Raw genomic sequence first — 18,869 nt, forward strand, 5'->3', positions numbered from 1 at the left:
CTCCACCTTTGTGGACCCTAGACAGTTTTTAATGGTAGCAGTGATGTCTGGTTTGCCACTTGGCCTCTCCCTATGCTGGGGAAGGGCTGGGGGCTGTTGTCGCCTGGGCAGCACAGGCGCACTGTAGGCTCGGGGGATCCCAAGGCTGCCTGTGTCAGTGTGAGCAGTTGGCACTGCTTACATTGCAATGATAAGGGCTGTATTTTCTAGGGGAGGTGGTGTGAAATAAGGTAAGAGTTTGAACCTGCTAATCTCTTAGCAGAACCATAAAAATGAGGCTGTTTATTAATGCCCTACCCTAGCCCACCGCTCCCCCTGCACTAGAGCAGGAGTTGCTTGCCTTGGACTTTCATCACTTCTGATTGAGGAAGTCAATTTTCCAACTCTCCTGAAAAGTGCTGACTGAGCTCCCAGTGCTTGAAGGTCAGATATGTGCTAAGTAAGGTATGGCCCAAGAACCTATGTTTAAAACAAACAAACTTCGTAGGGGATCCTGTTACGAATTCCCGCGGTTTCGTTTCCCCAGTGTGACAGATGACAGAGTCCTCTGGCTTCCTGCGCTCGGTATTTCACCACAGTTAAGAGGTTACTTGTATCAGACTGTTTTTCCAGAGCGTGGTTAACTGCCGCTTCCTCTCAGCCGCTCTGTAACCACCAGSGGCTCGAGGGCAGCGGCTCCTCGCCCCGCGCTGCCGGGAAACGAAAGCGAAAGCGGCCGGGGCTGGGGCGGGCGGCGGATCGGCGCGGCCATGGCCGGGCAGCAGCCGGACGCCTTCCCGCTGCTGGTGCGCGGCGACTGGGGCGCCGCCGAGCCGCCGGGCGCCCTGCGGAAGAAGCTGCTCTGCTACTTCCAGAGCCAGAAGCGYTCGGGCGGCGGCGAGTGCGAGCTGCGAGCGGGGCCGGCGCCCGGGCACCTCCTCGTCTGCTTCGCCCGCCGCGACGGTGAGCGGCGGCGGCGCGGCCGGGAGCCGCCTGGGCGGCCGCCGCCCAGCTTTCCCCTGGCGCTGCGGGAGCGACCTTCAGCTAGGGTGTTTTAACAGCACACGTAACTTAATCTGTTAATATATGTTAAGCTGTAACTTTTATGTTAGCTTTCTGTAAGCTAAAATACATTAACTCGGTTATACGTAATGTAATACATATTATATACTATGTGTGATATAGCTGTACTGATATATGTGCATCCTCTGCTATATAACTTACAAGTATTAATTGCATACATAAACTTAATTTTGGTGTTCCATACTATTCTTTAGATTGAATTTTGAATGATAAAACTTACTAGAATGTGCATTAATGCATATAGCATATCATGTAGCATGCATTGCCTGTAACTTACATATATAAACTTAATTTTGATGCTCAGAGATTTCTCTAGATTGAATTTTGAAAGATAAAACTTATCAGAACACAAGTCAGCATGCCTATTAATTTTGATGCACGGTAGTAGTCTCTGGTTTGCACTTTGATAAAACATGTTAGAACGTAAGTTAATATGGGTATACTAGGTATACTATATTGTATGTTATATATTGTATACTGTATGTATTACATAACATGTTATAGTTATATATTAACTAGCAGAAAGATGGAAAGCATTCAACTGCAGTTGTTTTATATATTCTATATATTGCATGTGTGTAAAATGCAGATTTAAGTACATGTTTATAGCATACTATGTATTTTCTGGTGTGTAAATATGTATTAATTAATTAATTAATTTATACTTCTATTTTCCCCCTGCCTGTTATCATGCTCCCAACCTCTGGCTGCACAGCTGGGCGGGTAAGAAGCGCTGCGCTGAGCCTGTGCTGCAGCCYTGGCTGGAAGCAGGCCTGCGAAGCAGCATCCTTTCCCTATTCSTTCACAGGAGGAAACCCTTGCGCCTGTCACGTAGCATTGCGAGTTTATGGCTCTTTTATTTCCTGGCATAGTGCATGTGTCCTGATGTAGTATTAGAAAAGTGCCAAGTAGTTTAAAACTTACATTTCTATTCAGACTGTCACTGTTTTCTTTGGTTTTATTTAGTGAGGCAGCAAGTTCTTCAGAGACAGATTCATGAGCTGGATTTGGGAGGAAAGAAGTTGAAGCTGTTTGTCATGGAGCCTGAAACAGCAGCAGCCACTGAAAAGGAGGCATCTCAGGAAGAAATAGTTCCCACAAAAGAGAATAGAGAATGTAAGCCTAACCAGAGCTTTGAAACGTTGGTGAGAGTGTCAAATCATTCATGGATACTTTACTTTTATTTTAGGCTCTAGATGCTGTGAGCAAACTTCAAAGACAAGGTGAAGTGTTACCCATCATTCTGTATACAAAGAGACCAGAACGATTCTTCATAAAGTCAAAGTCGTGGTGCTTTTTCCTGCACAGCTCTCCAATTCTGTAGAGATGTGCTGAAAATTGCTCTGCGAGTTCGGCAACCTAAGATGTTACATGGAAAAGTAACCAGCCATGAACTGTTTAGATGTGATCACTGAGGATGGAGTTGATCTTGCCTTAGACCACTCGCCTGGTATTAGCTTCTAATTTGTTTTAAGGAGAGGACTGTCTCCRGAGAGGGATTTATTTCCCTTATCCTGGATACCTACTCTAAAATGAGATATAAACACACGTATCAAAACTGTTAATCCTGTGCTGGGTGTCTTTGTATTCCCTAYAGTTAGGAGATTCTGCAGAGGACAGGGATGCATCTGCCTCATTCATAARTGTGTTTGCTTAGATTCTCTTTCAGCAATGTTCTAGTAAGGTTTGTGATTCAAAATGCAATCCAGAAAATAATACAGTATGTCAAAATACATCTGCACTAGTGGAAAATAAATATGCAGTCCCCAAGAAAGATCAGCTAAGGGGAAGTTCTTCAGTGATTACACTCATATATTTTTCTTTCCGTATGAAATCTTGTTTAATGCTATGTTGGTATGTTTTTTCTCCTTTTAAAATTAGGTACTCAAAATTATCAAATACWTTTTAGTTTATACTAGAAAGGAACATGTAAGTAATGCTAAATATTAAAAAATGTCTAGATGCTACTTCTAGTATTTTTTGTTGCATCAACCTAGTTTTCATTTTTGGCTTTTTCATACCTGTCTTACAGACATGGTGAAGCAGCYGATTCCTGCAAGTGAACTAGGAGCTAATAAAAACATGGTAGCATATGTAGAGCAGTCTTCTGCGATTCTTTCTTTCTTTTTTCCCTCTGAAAAAAGAAATGAGAGAAATACTTGAAAAGCTAGAGAGAAGAGGAACATTCAGAAAATAAAGAGAGACTGGAAAGTGAGCTCTATGTRTTCCAAGAAATGTGTGCCTTTATGTTATCTCTGTTGAAGATGACGCAGGGGAGGCCTCGTGGACGGCAGAGAGTTTTGTTTCGAGTACTGAGCTGCAGGAGAAGTCGTGCTCCACAGAGAATATTGCAGAGTGCTCCACAGGGACCTCGCTGTTGGTGGCCCTAAAAAACGTGCAGCACTTCAACGCAAAATGTTTATGTATGCTGTTGGAGAACATCAGTGGCTTAACAGCAGATGATGATTTCCGTGTGGAAATGATACCTGACATAAACACTGCTGTGGCTACTTTCGTAAAAAGTGTCGGTAAGACCGAATGAGTGTTGTCAATTTTTGCTGTATATGTGCGTGAATAATTGTTTTCAGAGCTCGATTCTGCTCCCATCAGAGATTCAAATAGTTAAWWRAATAAATAAATAGATAATCAGTCTATCTGGGCTGTAGCCTATCAAGTAAGATGCAAACCTCATTATATATGGCTTGCTCAAAATATCTGTCTGACCCAAACATTACAGCGAAAGAAGCTGATCGTACCGTCTTCATGAATTGAAATTGGACAACGGTATTTCTCTRTCTCTACCTTATTTTGGGATAGGTACAGAAGAAATAGAAGCAGGCTGAGTATGGAGATGGATTGTGTGAATTACTGAAGTAAGCGAGGTCTCCGTTTGACAAGACAGTAAAAGGACAAGAAGTGCTTGTTTGTACGCGGGTGGAATGGCTGGGGACCAGGCAGGGACACAGAAATAGTGAGCACCGCAGAGTAATGTGGCTGCTTCCGTTTTCTACTTTTATTATAAAACAGAGGAAAATTTATGTGCACCAAAGACAGTTTTGCTCCAAATACAGAGGGAAGCAGACTCAGCTTGTGTCTCTGCCCTAAGTCGTAGCTGGGACTGATAATCATGTGGTAGAACATCTTCAGTTACTGTTGCTTTTCTGTTTGCAGATGCTGAAGAATTTGTCAAAAAATGTGCAGAAAACAAACAAACTAAGAAATCTAAAATTACTGCCAGGCTTCTTGAAGTGACCTGCAGCCTAAAGGCTGAAAATATACCAGCTGGCGTTTCTACGGACTATATCACTCTTTATTTTGAGAGCACGCGCAGCGGAGGTGGGCTTGTGTCGGACGTCCAGCTCCTGCCCGAGGAGCGCTCGGCCATCGTTACCTTCTGCAGTCCCAAAGGTAATGCTGCCTCACTCCGTGGCCTGGCCCAAACCGGGTCTGGGGACCTGAAAGCAAATGATGGCAATGTGGAGTGGACACCACCTTGTGCCTGAGAAGGACTGTCCCCTCAAGAGGCCCTTGGCAGCTTCTGCTCAGCTCCTGGGCTTGGCATCACCTGCTGGTTTGAGCGTCTTTCTGATCTTGTCCCAGTGGGCAAGTTCTGAGTGAGCATTAAGTAGGCTCTGATTAAGGTCTTAGAAGTATTGCTCCATGTTTAAGGTTTTAGCAAATCTCCATCCAGGGCCTGCAGTTCTCTGTAACCAAGGGTTTGTTTTAATATCTGCTTTACCTGCTTTTCTGGGGTTGTTGCCATTGATAGTGTTCCCCCTTCACAGACATTTTTGTCTCTGATCTAATGTTACAGCCTAGTTGTATTTGAGGGTAGAGGAAGATAGATCYCTTAATGGCTTTGGCTTTGACAATTGGCTTCCAAAAACTAACTGAAGTCAAATTTCTTCAGTATCTGGAAGAGATACAGCTAAGTAACAGTCTTATTATTATTCCAAGTTTGGAATCTCTGCCCCGTTTTGATGTCATGACAACCACAGTAAATAGCTCTCTGTTAGGAAACTTAATWATTAATAATTTCCTTCAATTTAAAGGTATCTGCCAGCTAACCGTTTCTCTTATACACTCAGTATTTGCTTAAGAATTTTTTGTGCATTAAGTTCATATGTAATTTGGCTCATTGTAATGTGTTTTTAAGTGCCTGTCAACTGTATCATTACTTTCCTTTGTCCACTCTCATTGAAACGGCACGGAAAACGTGTAAGAGAAGGCACTGGGACCTCGAGTTCTGTTTTAAGTTAGAGAATAAGAAACATTTCCTACTTAAAAAATCAATATGGTCTTGTATTATGCCAGTTTTCCTTAGGAAATGAGAGCAAGGTAAAGCTCTACAGATAAATTCAGCTACAAGTGCATTTACCAAACTAGCTGGAGTCAAGTCTCTTTTCTTATACCCTACAGAATGAGTGAGAAATCACAAGGACATAAAAATAGCTCTTTCAAATGTAAAACCAAGTTATTTTATTCAATGTAATAGTTCTAAGAACAAATGCATTCACTTGATTTGAAGTTATTGATATATGTGTGTATGTGTGTGTATGCATATATATATTTGTATATACATGTAGATATATGTTTTAAATTTTAGATTTAAGCGCTGTCTTGGAAAAGCAGCATTCACTTGAACAGACGCCAATTTCCGTGCATCCCTACTACCATTCCCTGGGAACAGCTCTCTATGGAGAGGAAAGACCAAGTGTCAAGATGCCGGAGCCCATCAGGGTGCCGCTGGATCCCTACATCTGGCAGTTTTTACAAAAGCGGGACCAGCTGATTCAAGAAATAAACCAGGAAATGGCAGTTTTCCACTGTGACGTGAAATGGCCGCAGACCGGTTGTACACACCCAGAGATCACGTTGTGTCCCTCGTCCTCCCTCTCCGAGCAGAAAATGCTGATGATTCAGTTGATCAAAACATGGAAGCAAGATGCTTCTGCGGAGCTCTYGCGCATCATGTCCCGCTACACAGCCATAAAGTGTCAAGTAAATTCAGCAGATTGGGAAGACGTGAAGGCCAGACTGGTGAAAGATGTTGCTTTGATTGTAACAGATACTTCTGAGGAGATGGTGGTGATTGCCGGCAACAGAGCAGCCGTGGACAGTGCAGAGAAAGAAGTGAGGGAATGCCTGGAAAAAGCCATGAAAGAAAGCGAAAGGCAAAAACAGAGTATAGAAATTTCTGTGTCAATGATGCCAGGGAAATATGCATTTTTGCACAATGCTGGGTTAGAAGAGAATATTTACAAAGAATATCCATGCTTAAAGATCTTTTATGATGATACAAAAAAGACTATCCAGTTATGTGGATTACCTGCAGAAGTGTATAAAATCAAAGCTGACTTACTGCAAAAGATAGTGAACATGCCATATAAATCGGTTAACATTGTTCCCCATGTTTTCCAATATCTACAGTGTGTAGATAGTGAAACAATGTCAGGGAGATTATTTACTTCAAAAAAAATTAAGGCTTTTTATGAGCTGGAGGATGGTAATGTAGTGCTGTTTGGAGAGTCTCCTAAAGATCTCTTAGATGCAGAAAAGCAAATAAACACAGCTTTAGACTGTAAGTGCATTGATCTGGAGGACTCTGAAGTCATTAAAAAGGAGGGGTGGAGAAGTCTCGTTGTCTTCTTGTGTAAGAAGTACAATTATTCCCAGAAGACTGTAATAATTGATGAACCTGTTGGAAAAGAAAATAAAGTGATCATTACTGGCTTTTCTAAAGCTGTAGCAGAAGTTTATCAGAATRTTTTTGATTTTATAGATAGAAACACACACATGGAAAAGGTAATCCCAGCTAAGTCAGTGGCAGCAGTGCAGTTCATAGAGAAGGAAAAAGCCAATGTTTATCTTGAATTCAGGAAGAAAGGTGTGACAGTGTGTTTTGACACCAAGGCACCATGTATTTCTCTGAGTGGACCAACAGCAGAAGTGCCAAAGGCAGCCACCACAGTTGAGCAAATTCTCTCCTCACTGTGCTGTAAAAATGTGCTAATTGATAAACCAGGAGCCAAAGAGCTTTTCACAGAGAGGAAGGACTTGTACGTTTTGGAGGCAAAGCAGAAATACGATTGTTTGATCAGGCTAAAACAAGAACAAGAACAAAAAGGTGAAAAGGTTGATAATGAAGTGGAAAGAGAGCTCCACTACAAGGAAACCCTGGAAGGTGGAGTTGTAATAGCAGTCTATAAAGGTAACTTGTGTAATTATCCAGTGGATGTTGTGGTAAATGTATTGAGTGAAGACTCAAAACCCCTTGAGAACCCTGCTGGGGYCCTTCTACAAGTGGCCAGTCAAACCCTGCAAAGAGAGTCTGAGCAGCTGCTGAAGCACAGGTGCCTGAAAGCTGGATGCACCTTCGTCACCAGTGCGGAGAAGCTCCCCTGCAAGCATGTGATTCACGCTGTTGTGCCCAGTTGGAGGAAAAAAGAGACAGCAAAATTTTTGCACTGGGTAACGAAGACAGTGAAGAGATGTCTACAACTGGCCAAAGCATTTAATCATCGCTCCATAGCTTTTCCTTCTATAAGTGCTGGGATTTGGGGCTTCTCGCTGCAACAGTGTACACATTCAGCTGTATTCTCCATCAAGAAAACTTTGGAAAAATCCGTGGGGAACAGCWGCTTGAAGGAGGTTCATCTTGTGGACGATGAAGACAGAACGATTCGGGTTCTGAGTGAGACAGTAAAACAAGTGTTTACTACTAAATCATCCTCCGGGACATTGCTGCCCCAGCTCTCTGAGAGCTGTAGCCTGAAGGAAAGCCAGAAGGCCAAGAGAAAAGAGGCTCTGCAGATGATTACAACAGGTGAAGGACTGTGCATCAGACTGGAGCAAAAAAACATTCAGGATGCCACGGTAGGCCTTCAGCTTTGCAGGTCCTTTCTAACTTGATGCAATTCAAATTTAAATAGAAAATGAAAGACAGTAGGTTAAACTGTTTTACAAGATGGTTGCAACATAGAGGAACATAGGTTATGTGCTAGCTAAGCAAGGAAGCAAAAGTGCAAGGCTGATAATTTGGATTTCATAATGGAATCTGTCATTCTGGAGTCCTTTCTAGTGTACAGCTGTGAATTAAGTCAAGCTGTTTAGTTCCTTACTAGTTCGTATTTTATGTGTCCAGATCTAGAGTAAGCATGTAATAGAGTAAGCAGATATATTCATATGATCTAAGTATCTAGGTTAAGTATTGAGGGGAATCAGAACTTGTCTGGGACATGGTGAGTCATGCTAACAGGGGATTTAGCCTATTTTTTTTTTTTTACCTTGTTTCTCTTTGGGTGGGTTATTGACATGGTTGTAGAAGTTACCTTAGAAAAGTAACTTTAGAAAAGCAGCCCCACAAAAGAGGGCATGCCTAGCTTACTTGGCTGAAGTCTAGACCTAATTCTGCTTTGATTTTTTTTCCTTTTTTTTATTTTATTCTTTTTGCTAACACAGAGTTTTGTTGCTATTCACCTGCTGCATCAAGACTCAGTTTACACCTCTGATTTAGTTTCTTGTCATGATTTTTTTCTTTACTTCAGTAATACAAAATACATCTTGACAATTCTCTCTTTTAACACCACCAGATTTTTACAGTTTGGGAGTTTAAAATCCTCTGTGTAACTCATCCCAGCTCCTTCCTAACGTTATTATTGTTGTATTGCTTTCATATTAGTTGCTTTTCTTGTCATYTTGCTGCTTGTAAAGCCTCTTCCAAAAGAAGAGCAATTTTCASATGGAGAAAAGCTCAGTGCAGCACTTGTCTTTAAAGCAGCTCCCTAGGTAGTGCGAGAGTGGAATTGCAAAGCAAGCAGCAGGCTTTGCCCGTTCTGCTTCAGAAAAGCACAGCAATCTTCACCTCTSTTCGTGTGCAAGACCCTGCTTTTCTGGTAAGGTGCACGCAGTCCTGCTTCAGGAAAAGGGAGGAAGGGAACGTCACACTTTCTGCATTGCCCGTACCCTATACGGGACGTATGTTTTATACGTGTGTATCGCCACCTTGTGRTGATGCTAGAGAAGAAGGAGCGATACAGCAGCAGTCCTTCGCAGGGAAACGTAGGCAAGGCTCTGGCGTGGGGAGAGGGGACGAAGCGGATGGCGGGTTCATCTCAACAGCTCTGCGTCTCCCCGGACCTGCACTGTGRGTGCGGTGGGTGTGGTGTCTTCTGCTGTGGGTTACCAACAAGTCCAAGAAGAGTCTGCGTGGAACCTACGCTGAAAACCAGGTTGTTTCTCTGTTGGCACCCTGTCGTTCTTACTATGTTTTACTTCAGTAGTCCTGGTGCGTAATTTTTACTTAAAATCTGGCTATAGCTCTTTCTCTCGTAATTTTGTTTCAGACGGATGTTATTGTCAACAGTGTTGGCGTGGATCTGCGGCTTGGTGTGGGGTGTCTTTGCAAAGCCTTGCTGGAGAAGGCTGGGCCAGGACTCCAGTTAGAGTTTGATAAGGAAAAGCAAGGACAGGTAGCTGGTCAAGGGACCGTGCTCCACACTGGCGGATACAACCTGCCCTGCAAGTCCGTGCTTCATGCCATTCTTCCCGTCTGGGACAGAGGAGTAGGGCTGGCTCTGAAGGTAGATTTTTATTATTTGAAAAGCCTTTGATTTTGAAAACAGATTTATTGGAGATATCTTTCTGAAGTTTCACATTTAAAAATAGTTAATTTAAATGACTCAGCTCCATTCGCATCTGTTTGAGTGACCTTAAAGATGTCTTCATGCATGGGTRCCACGGAGGSCTTTTCTCATACCAGCGTGGTCTCCATGGAATTAATAACAGATTATAYGATCTTCAAAAACTAAAGGATCTTTGCTGTGTTTTACAGACCCTAGAAGACATAGTCAATTGTTGCCTGCAGAAAACTGAAGCACTTGCACTGAATTCGATTGCTTTCCCACCAATTGGAACTGGAGGGTTTGGATTTCCCAAGTCCACCGTTGCTAAATTAATGTTCGACACGGTGCTCAAGTTCAGTAGCAGTCACGCTCCGAAGACTCTCCGGGAAGTTCATTTTCTCTTGCACCCGAATGATACCAATAACATTCAGGTAGTTCTTCTCATGGTCAAGCCTTCTGCATGGAACACTGTTCTGGTTTTGCCTTACCAATATGTTTTAGCTATATTGCTTTCTTGAGGGAATAACTCAGTCCTTCCTTACTGCGTTGGGTCAGTGAAAGCAGGCTGTCTCTCCAGTTTTTCACTGCCTCACCTAGGTGCCTTTTCTCTCACCCTAGGCATTTACCAGTGAACTAGAACATAGGGTGGCGGAGAATTGCAGTGCGACAGCACCACAGCAGAGTAAGTTTCCTAGAGGTGGGATCGGGGACACACAGGAAAAGGTAAATAAGCAATTTTATGCACACATAAGTGACAGATGAAATGTCACCAAGACACAGAGTATTTTTTTACCTCTCAATGGACGACAGTCCTAAAAAAATTCTTAAAGGGAAAATTATATTAGTGAGGGCACGCTCACCTCTTAGGAGGCCACGCATATTCTACAGAAGAGGGTATCTGGACGGGAGAACCACAGTTTGTCATACTGAAAGGGCATGAGAAATTGCAGTCACCTTGCCAAGTAGGCTGTAAATAACATGTACATCTGTACTTATAGTCCCCCATTTAGAGGTGTACCGAATGGTTACTTTCCTTCCCATTTATGAGTTTACAGTAGTGTGACACATTAGAAAAAACACATCAGTGAACTGCATCATCAGCAGGGATTTCTGTGAATAAATAACTCMTTTTCTCGCAATTGCTCTCAGTATCGATGAGGAAAAGTTAAGAGTGAATGATAAAATGTTAACTAGAGCAATTTAGACCAGTAAGGCACAGATTTGTATCTACGAGGGTAAAGGTGAAATAAYTTACAAAGCAGTGACGTGGGATCTCCATTACAGGCCTTACTTAAGTTGAAACTGGATACTCTGCGTCATGTGAGAGTTAATTCAGGGAAAGCTGCTGGTCCGATCAGACAACTGCAAGAGTCCTGTCAGAATTTATAGTGCATCCGTTTACAGGAATAGAAATGCTTTCATTTTCACAGTACTTAAATAAGACAAATACCTCTCAAAAACGAAAAGGATATGTTAAATTTAGCTGGGAGCTATTTATCCAATGCATAAAGTTTCCATAAATGGAAAAGAATAACAGCCAAAACTACAACAGGACTGTTTAAAGGGTTYTTTTYGTTTTGTTTTGTTTTCCTTGCAGTTTTCATTGAGCCTGTTACAACTAAYACATTGGAAGTTCATGAAATGCAGATTGGTTCTATTACAGTCCAACTAGTTAATGGAGATATTACTAAGGAAGACACAGATGTTATTGTAAACATATCAAATTCAACATTTAATGCCACATCAGGTATTACATTGAATATATAGTTCTTTAATGGTAAATTCCTGCTAGCTTTTAAAAAGGGAAGGAAAGAATTGTCCATATGTGAAAACCTTTTAATAAAATATTTTTCACGTAAGAGAGAGAGTGTGGCAGTTGGCCAGAAAATAGATCTCAAGCCATCTAGGGTTTTGTATATGCCCTGAATATACCATTTTGTTAACCACAGTACTCAAACAGAAGACTTCTGATCACATTTTTATTGCTTAACCAAAAGGGAACTTTTAGATCAAATATAATGCTGGAAAAATGCTGTGTTGCTAAGGCATCCCTCCGTTAGCCAGAGCTCTGATTAAGAAAATTGACCTGTAAGAAGCCGAAAATATTTTGGTGACGGTATGAATTGTAAGAATGAAGGACGGCAAATGATAYGATTCAGAACAACCAGAGGGTTTGGTGAGGAGCATGCTCTTTGCTGGTGGGGTGAYTGAACTGGAGTTTCTCATTATGATTTCTAATCAATAATCAAGGCAGTGCTCTCCTCGCAGCCAGTGCAGCCTSTCACGGAGGGTGCGTTGGGGAGCTGGCAAGGCTTTACGCTCTGCAGGAATTTGGGGTGCTCGTAGACTATACAATTAGGATGAAGTTTTGAGTAGAGGTGGCTAAGCTGACTTATTAAATGTGTATGCTTTTTCTTGTCTCATTTAAGGGGTCTTCAAAGCAATTATGGACGCTGCCGGTTCCCAGGTAAAAGGAGAATGTGCTCAGTATGGTACGTTACAGCATCCTCTTTTGTTTGGTTAGATTTTTCTGAAAATTGAATTTAATGTCACTATTATAATTCTCTGTTCTGATAGTATAATTGTTGTATCAGGAAAAAAATAGCTTTCAGTTTAAGGAATTTTGAAAAATCCTGTTGTCATGACACCCACTTTGAGAATTTTTATTCTCGCAACTGAGCAGAAGTTGGTTATAGTTTTTGGTCACGAATGAGTTCTTGGAAATTATTGCAATTTAAGGTATTGACCCCTGAGATTACTCAAGCATGTGCCTGACCTAAGAACAGAAATAGTCTAATTGACTTTAACATAATTTTTAACTTCACCTATTGTCAGCTAGGAGGCAACTGAAGTTTTAAGACTGATGCCAGTACTGAGGAAAAATGATGGAATATTTTCTATTGGCCTAGGCAAGTGCATCAGGTCTTCAGTTTCTTAAGAACTAATAGGCAATCTAATCTTGTATTCACAAATGCACAATTACTTTTAATTAAAATAACGTAACTGTGCTTGCTACACTGATGATTTCTTCTGTAGTCTCTGCAGTCAGCCAGACCAATACAGTAGTTAAATCACTGCTGGCTGTGGGTAGCCCCYAGGAGCAAAAGACAGAAGAGGTTCGGGCTGCAAAAACAAAATGTTGCTCCTGTGAGTCCGGAATTAGCTTTCAAGATGGACTTCCTAGGATATTCTTCTCACCTTCGGCTCTGCAGTCTCTCCCTTCTTACAGTCTGGTCTCAGCAGATGCAGAGCATCCCTCAGTCAGTCATGACTTCTGGGACCAGTGAAGTGGTTTATATACTCGTGAGTCCATCCATCCTCACAAAATGACTCCCTTGTTAGATGCTTGTAATCAAACACAAGTGCTCTGAAAAGTGCAAAAGTCTTTAAAGATTCCATATCACAGTTCCTGGTGAGTCGGTCATTATCTTAATGACATTATTTTAACCACTCAGCTCTTCTGCAGAATTGTAATTTGAGGCATTAAGGCATAGGTGGCGCAAGAAACTATTTCTCAAATAAATGAATTGCACATGTTCCATTAGCATGCTTTTAAATACCTGTAAAAAGTAAAAATGTTTAAATTGAACATAAGTTGATATGTTTTACTTAATAGGAAAGCATTTCTTAGCAGAGGTCCCAGATATGTTTACCATAWCACAGAAAATTACAGTCAAACAGAAAATATAGTCACTTGAGTTACTGTCTGAAAGAAATTCTGAAGTAAGATTCGCAGAGAAAACCTGAATCAGCTAAAACCAGGATAATAGGGTGCGCAGTGGCTTTCTTTCCACTTTTTCCACTCTTCCACTCTGTATTACTCCAGTGTACACTAGCACTGATATAAACAGATGCATTGTCAGATGGGGTGGCCGCTTTGAAAATATTGTGTTTCCTTCTTGATCTTCTCTCGTCCAGCTGGGCAGCTTCAACACGGCTTTGTTACTACACAAGGTGGAAACCTGCCATGCAGCAAAATCATCCACCTGATTCACAATCTGGATGTGAGGAAACAGGTCACCCAAGTGCTTCAGGAGTGTGAGCTCCAGATGTACAAGTCTGTGGCCTTCCCAGCAATTGGAACAGGTTTGTGTTTTCCTGGGAGAGCAGCTAGGGTTGCAATGGGGTTATTTCAGCAGCTGGGACAAAGTTAATGCCTGCAGTAGGGAAAGCAGATTTTTGAAGATAYTGCATAAACTGTGATTTGTGAAAATTCACTGGGGTCAGTTCAGACACTGAACACAGTGATAAAAGTCTGTATCAACTGGTATGTGCTATCTGTTTTCTGGACTTGGCCTTGATTCAAATATTGTTCACTGACTGGTATGTTTTATATTTTCACTTAGGTCAGGCAGGACAGAGTCCAGCAAAGGTAGCGGATAACATGTTGGATGCTATAATTGAATTTGCAAGCAAAAAAGCAGTACAGCATTTGAAAAAAATTAGAATAATCATCTTCGAGACAAAGATGAACAGCAATTTTTACAAAAGCATGAAGAAAAAACAAGAGTTATATGCCCATGATTCTGATACAGACAAATTTAAGTTAACATGTAAGTAGGTGGGTTTTCCATTTGCATGGGCACATAAAACTAAAATCTTTTAAATAAAGCTAATTTTTTACCATGCACTTCATTACAGCATTTCTGTTTGACAAAAAACAATCCACTGAGAAGAAACAACCCTTGGCTTTGGAGAAGAAAGTTGAGTTAGTCACATTCCAAATTTGTGGACAAAGCCAAAAAAATGTGGATGATGCTGCATCTTGGATAACAAAATTGATTTTAAAGGAACAGAGTGAAAACACTATTTCAGATGAGCTAATTGAAAGTTTTGATCAGAGGCAGATTAATACTCTGGCAGATCTTCAGAGAAGAAAACATGTTAGCATTCAGCTTGAAAACAACCTGTCTGCCCCRCAGATTAAAATTTCTGGTATTAGCCGGGATGTCTATTCTGTTTCTATGGAAGTTCAAAATATGATCCAAAAACTTAAGGATGCTCGAGAAGAACAATCCAAGGCAGAACTTGTTTATAACCTAATTGAATGGAGGTATCCAGGAAGCRATGATACTTTTGAAGCTTTTGATAAGCTGACAAATATGCAGCTAGAGGATGCCAGAATAGCTAAAAGCACACATGTTATGGTCAAAATTAAGAATAAGAATTACAAAGTAGATCTGAACACTCTACAAGCTAATGATGACCAAGGAACAACTATAAGCATTCAACGTGTGCTGAAGAATGAAGGTAAATTAGAGCTCTGTTAAACAAAAAAWTTTTTTATGATGATTAGTGAATGATAATTCTGATAAATACAAACTTAGGTATTCCAAAGAAGTAAAGCTATTCCACAACTGTTTTTTTTGTTTTGTTTTGTTTTGTTTTTTTGCCAGACATGCCACAGCTGGCAGTGTTTAGTTTCAGAATTAGTGTCAGATATGACAGAACTTTATTTTTAAATACAAAAGTCATCCATACCTATGTGACCTGTGAGCACAGGTTTCACGCCTCAGTTTGACAAAGGAAGGAAGTRGTGTATAAAATAACGAGCAAAATTCTTTTGTGGTTCTAAAACCTGTTTTAGCTGAGCACTAGTACTGGGGTGATCAGACTTGTAGAAAAATGTACAATCTTATCAGTGCATTACAGAATTAGTGATTTATTGAAGAGAGAGAATATCCTTGGGAGAAAGCATTGCATAAGGCGTTGTCCTCTCAGTACTCCGCGTCCAGCCCGTTGGAAGAGATGTGCCCGTAAAACCACGCTGGCTGGTTGGACTAACCCTCCCACCCTTGTTTTCACAGAGAAGCAGGCGGTTGAGCTGCCAGCGGAGTGGGAAGACATGAAGGAGGAGTGGGTCCGGGTGGTGAACCTCCCACCGGGGAGCCAGCAATATCTGGACGTTCAGAAAGAATTTCAGAAAACCTGTCCCAACTTCACCATAAAGAAGGTGAGGTCATACAAAAAAGTGAACTCTTGGGCTGAAAACATCAATAGATGCTCTACATATTGTCTGTAAAGTGTCTGCAAGCTAAATAACCTCCCGTGTGTCAACTCCGCAGCATGGCATGGCGTGGTTGTAAACCGAACCGCGTTTCCTAAGGCTTGCACTGGCGTTTCTTCCTCGCCGGTCATGCAAGGCCGGTGGCTGCCAGTCTTCAGGCTGAGTTTGTGTTCAGCTAATTGGCCGCTCAGTATTTCAATTTGGGAAGCTCTGTATTGAAAAAGATCTAGATAGGGAGGCAGCGGTCAGGTCCGCTCCCGGCTGGGAGCTCCCCACAGCCCCGACCTCACAGGCTGGCTGTGAAGCTCTCTGGTGGCTCACCACCTTCGGAGTGGACTTCTTCCCTGCCAGCCCCAGAGCCTGCCAGGCGCGGTGCTAGTTTTAACCAAAATGTTGGGAGTTGCTTCTGTTTGCTGAAAAGTCTGCAAAATGCTATACAGAAAGGTAATGGCCAAGGAGAATGTGGAATTATTTAGAAGCAAGGAGGAGCAATAAATATGAGGAAATAAGATAGAAATAAGAGTGGGAACAGGTATTTGGAAAAAAAAAATCAGTGATTTTCTGTGATGAAACTCGCTGAGTGTGGTCACTACGACACAAATAGAAGAAAATATTAGCGTAGAAGGGGAAAGATCAAGTAATGACATGTCTTTTCCATTGAAAATGGAAAGTTCTGAGTCTTTTTTCTGCTGAAAATTGAAAGGTCTTACAGCAATGCCTTTAAGGTTATACTGGAGGCAAATATACTATATCAAGTTCAAAAGCATTTTTGTAAGCTAATACTTCGGTGTCTCGTTTTGCAGAGGYTCACATACTCAGTTCCCCAAGACGAACTGCATGCTAACAGGGCAGCGTGGTAACTGCTCTCATTCTTTAAGCTTGGTTTTGTTTTAATGCTTTGCTGTCATGRTAAATACGGGTCCCTACCAGTATAAATACAGCTCTACTTTGTAACTTCGCAGATTGAAAGAATACAAAATCCCTTCCTCTGGCAGACCTACCAAATCAAAAAGAGATCTATGGATAAGAAGAACAAAAATCAAAATAATGAGAAGTTGCTGTTTCACGGGACGGCTGGATCCTTGCTGAGCACCATCAATCACAATGGATTCAATCGCAGCTTTGCTGGAAAGAACGGTGAGTCACTGCCCAACACGGTTAACTGCTTCCACATGTGCCTGATATTCAAGGGGGTAATGGTGTGATAACGCGAAAGCACAACGTGAGGGCTGGATAAAGCTGGAGAACACAACAAGAAGCAACTCTAGGCCATAACCTGCATGGACAGAAGCATTGACCTGGTCTGTCAAGTTCCTGTTTATGAACCCCACCATCAAGAAAGTCTTGGAGAAAGCTCACCTGCTCTGAAAGCAAAYCCAGGTGACCTCTGAGAAATGCTTGCTGGCACCTGCCTACAGAAAGGTGCTGGGGCCACTGCTCAGCATCCTTGCCCGTCTTGAGCAAAGCCAGCTGACAAAGTAGCAATGCACAGACTTCTCCTGCCTCCAAAGATAGGGACAGCACAAGCAATCGGAAGATCCCATTTCACCCACTTTTTTTTTAACCGATAAATTAATTTAAATTAATTATTCCTTCCCCTTTAATGGCTACGAGGGGCAGTTATTTAATATATAGCAAAAAGATGTTTTTTGTTAGTTCAARGATTGCTTTTTGGTGTTTTTTCTTTTCTAGTTCCTCTAGCATGGTCATGCAATGTTTAGTATCAGGTTGCATTCAAAGTTGAGGAATAGGATCCAAAGAGGTGGAACTTGAGCTGAATTTAGGTACCAGTTGCTCTTGGAATTCTTGCCTCCTTATCCCCAAAACTGCTTGCTTTTTATTTTTAAGATTTTCTGCTTAGAGACATAATTGTACATGCATAGRGCTGGCTTTCTCATGAGAGAGCTGGACACTTAATTCGGATCTAATTGACACTCTGATCTCTTGTCTGTCTCAAAGAACCGTGATTCCTCCAACTTCTGACTCTGAGGTGTAACTGGAAAATTGTAATTGCAATTCTACAGCCCTTTTAAGATGAAGACTGCTGAAAAATTTGCAGTTTAGTAGATAGAAAATTGCACAAGGCTAAACAGGGAGACGAACCTTTTTCTCTCTAGGCAAGGAAACCTGGGTGATGACAGCTCAGCTGATCTGTATGTCCAAGCAGATTTGTGTTGGATTCTGGTACAAATGATTATTCCGAGAACCAATCCTTTTACCTAATTTATCACTTACACCAATTTATCGTTTGTTCTGCAGAATAGTAAAAAAAAAAAAAAAAAAAAAAAAAAAAAAAAAAAAAAAAAAAAAAAAAAAAAAAAAAAAAGTGAGAGGGAGCTTTAGGAATGCTTCTGTGAATATGAACGCTAACTCTATTTGGAAACGTTGTCTTTCCAAACAGCTGCCGTGATTGGAAAGGGAACCTACTTTGCTGTCGGAGCGGATTATTCTGCTCAGGATATTTATTCCCGACCAGATGTGAACGGCAAAAAATACATGTACTTGGCTCGGGTCCTCACTGGGGAATACTGTGCCGGGAGCGCGGACCTCRTTACTCCACCAGCAAAAAACCCGGCGGATCCTACGGACCTGTACGACAGCGTGGTCAATGACATTAATCTTCCAGAAACGTTCGTCATATTCAGTGACATTCAAGCATACCCGGAGTACCTGATTACTTTCAGAATTTCTTAATATGAAGCGCCTAGCGACTGCCCACAAGGATTTACGCAGAACCCTCACTCTCAGGCGGGATAACCTTGCTCACCACTGCGGCTTTTGGGGGGATCCACTGATGTTTGCTGCCGTTAAGAGCCCCAGAAAGGACTTGGCGTTCCTTGCTTCGCCCCGGCCCGTGCTGCCGCGGCCACCTGGCGATCGCCGAGGGGCGCGTTCCCGACCCCACAGCCGCTTCTTAGGGGCGTCGTCTGCCTCCCGCGGATCAGAACTTCTGCGTGCAGAATCTTGGCTTTTGGAATTTCTAGGATAATAACAATAATAAATAAAACCCTCTGATTTCTTCTAGGCAGCATGGAAGCATTACAACCGTGGGGGGAGCCCTGCGGGGCGCCGCCGTCCTGCGTGCCCCGCCCACGCCCCCCGACAGGCCCCGCCCACGCCCCCCGACAGGCCCCGCCCACACCGCACCTCACGCCCCGCCCACGTTGCGGCAGGCC

The 18,869-nt window shown here is 42.1% G+C and overlaps 1 protein-coding gene across 2 annotated transcripts; it reads left to right on the top strand.

The window, feature by feature from the left end:
• Positions 1–737: 737 nt before the first annotated feature.
• On the top strand, positions 738–18,697 carry LOC146592914 (protein mono-ADP-ribosyltransferase PARP14-like). 2 transcript variants are annotated; one of them, XM_085310197.1, is made up of 16 exons: positions 738–942; positions 2,029–2,178; positions 3,327–3,590; positions 4,234–4,470; positions 5,669–7,938; positions 9,408–9,644; positions 9,896–10,117; positions 10,305–10,368; positions 11,284–11,433; positions 12,116–12,178; positions 13,605–13,772; positions 14,033–14,239; positions 14,328–14,936; positions 15,494–15,639; positions 16,656–16,830; positions 18,095–18,697. In XM_085310197.1, exons 1-16 carry the CDS (start codon positions 750–752, stop codon positions 18,385–18,387), a joined length of 5,448 nt encoding a protein of 1,815 aa, XP_085166323.1. In that variant the 5' UTR covers positions 738–749; the 3' UTR covers positions 18,388–18,697. The 2 variants fall into 2 exon arrangements, with proteins under 2 accessions (XP_085166323.1, XP_085166325.1); XM_085310199.1 differs by lacking the exon at positions 11,284–11,433.
• Positions 18,698–18,869: the final 172 nt, after the last annotated feature.

This window comes from Rhea americana, unplaced genomic scaffold, assembly GCF_003343005.1.
Source record: "Rhea americana isolate MKP2758 unplaced genomic scaffold, rheAme1 scaffold_313, whole genome shotgun sequence".
Lineage (NCBI taxonomy): Eukaryota > Metazoa > Chordata > Aves > Rheiformes > Rheidae > Rhea > Rhea americana.